Source organism: Protobothrops mucrosquamatus, unplaced genomic scaffold, assembly GCF_001527695.2.
Source record: "Protobothrops mucrosquamatus isolate PMUCROS unplaced genomic scaffold, P.Mucros_1.0 scaffold31195, whole genome shotgun sequence".
NCBI classification, from domain to species: Eukaryota; Metazoa; Chordata; class Lepidosauria; order Squamata; family Viperidae; genus Protobothrops; species Protobothrops mucrosquamatus.
Genome location: NW_015416935.1, coordinates 1 through 1,600, shown reverse-complemented (window position 1 = coordinate 1,600; position 1,600 = coordinate 1). Strand labels below are relative to the sequence as shown.

The 1,600-nt window shown below is 49.3% G+C and overlaps 1 protein-coding gene across 1 annotated transcript; it reads right to left on the bottom strand.

The window, feature by feature from the left end:
- Positions 1-13: 13 nt before the first annotated feature.
- LOC107302170 (protein ZNF767-like) lies at positions 14-388 on the bottom strand (the record flags this gene model as incomplete). Its single annotated transcript, XM_015831284.1, has 1 exon — positions 14-388. A coding segment is annotated over exon 1 (375 nt), but the record flags the coding sequence as incomplete, so codon positions are not given.
- Positions 389-1,600: the final 1,212 nt, after the last annotated feature.

The following is a 1,600-nucleotide window of genomic DNA, read 5'->3' as shown; positions in this document are numbered from 1 at the left end:
CCCATCCTCTGACCTTAGGCGTCTCCCCCTTGGCGCCCGGCGGGAGTCTCAGGATCCAGAAGTTCTGGTTCTTCAAGAGGTTCTCCATGTTTTCCAGCCGGCGTTGGAGGAGCCCATACTCCTGGATCAGGGTGCCCAGGGCGGTCAGCTTGCACTCCATCTGGTTGCCAAAGTCCACCACGGCGTTCTCGCAGTCCACATATTTCTTCTCGTTGGTCATGACCCGCCGCTCCAGGTTGAGCAGGCGGCTGGCGTGGGAGTCCACTTTCCGCTCCACCGCTTGGATGGCGGCCACCACGGTCCAGAGGGAGAGCTCGGCCATGTTCTGCTTGACCTCGCGGTCCAAGTTCTGCTCGGGGAGGAGAGGGAGCGGCGGGCGGGACTCCATCCGGGGGGGGGGAGAAATCCGGGAATTCTTTAAGAGAGAGAGAGAGAGAAAGAGAGAGAGAGAAGGACACTGGAGGAGTTGTCGAAAGAAAGAGGACGCCCGTAGCCGTGCGGAGCCTCGGCGGTTGTCAAACGTTTAGGCAACGTCGTCAGTGCTAGGAGGAGAAGGGAACTCGCTCATTTAAAAAAAAGAAAGAAAAACAGACCAATCCTGTTGCAGGGGACTTCGAACGTGGCCCTTTTAGGACCGGTGGACTTCAACTCCCAGGATTCCTCCGCCAGCCTGCCTGGCTGAGGAATTCTGGGAGTTGAAGTCCCACCAGTCACACAAGGGCCCAGTTTGAAGACCCCTGTCTTAAAGCCTCCCGGCTGAGGAATTCTGGGAATTGAAGTCCCACCAGTCACACAAGGGCCCAGTTTGAAGACCCCTGTCTTAAAGAGTCTTAAAGAGCTTGAGCAGGGGGCTGGACTAGAGGACCTCCAAGGTCCCTTCCCAACTCTTGTTATTCTACAAGGGTCACCTGCTTGAGCAGGGGGCTGGACTAGAGGACCTTCAAGGTCCCTTCCAACTGTTATTCTGTAAGGGTCACCTGCTTGAGCAGGGGGCTGGACTAGATGACCTCTAAGGTCCCCCCCCAGGTCTATTCCGGTTGATTCTTCAACGCCTCAAGGGCCTGCCTATTTTTCACACAGATGTGGGCTTTGAATATAGTCTGATATAAATGCCAAGGGGGGGGGGAGAATAAAAAAACAGGCAGCTGATGGTCTAACATTCCCCCCCCCAAGGCCTTATTTGCAAAATACAATTTAAATACAAAATAATCCACCCAAACTCTGAAGCAGACCGTGTGGTTTATTGGGTTGCTGAGTGGAAAATTTAAATTTATGCAGATTTTCTTCTCCCTTTTTAGGGTCCTTTAGCGGTATTATAGTTTTTTTATTATTATTATTATTATTATTATTATTATTATTATTGATCATCGCACAGTCAGCCAGATGTTCAGACTGCATTTGGCATTTTGTCTACCTATCGAGTCCTTCCCAAGGACCTGGGATATATTATTATTATTATTATTATTATTATTATTATTATTATTGGTCATCGCACAGTCAGCCAGATGTTCAGACTGGATTTGGCATTTTGTCTACCTATCGAGTCCTTCCCAAGGACCTGGGATATATTATTATTATTATTATTATTATTATTATTATT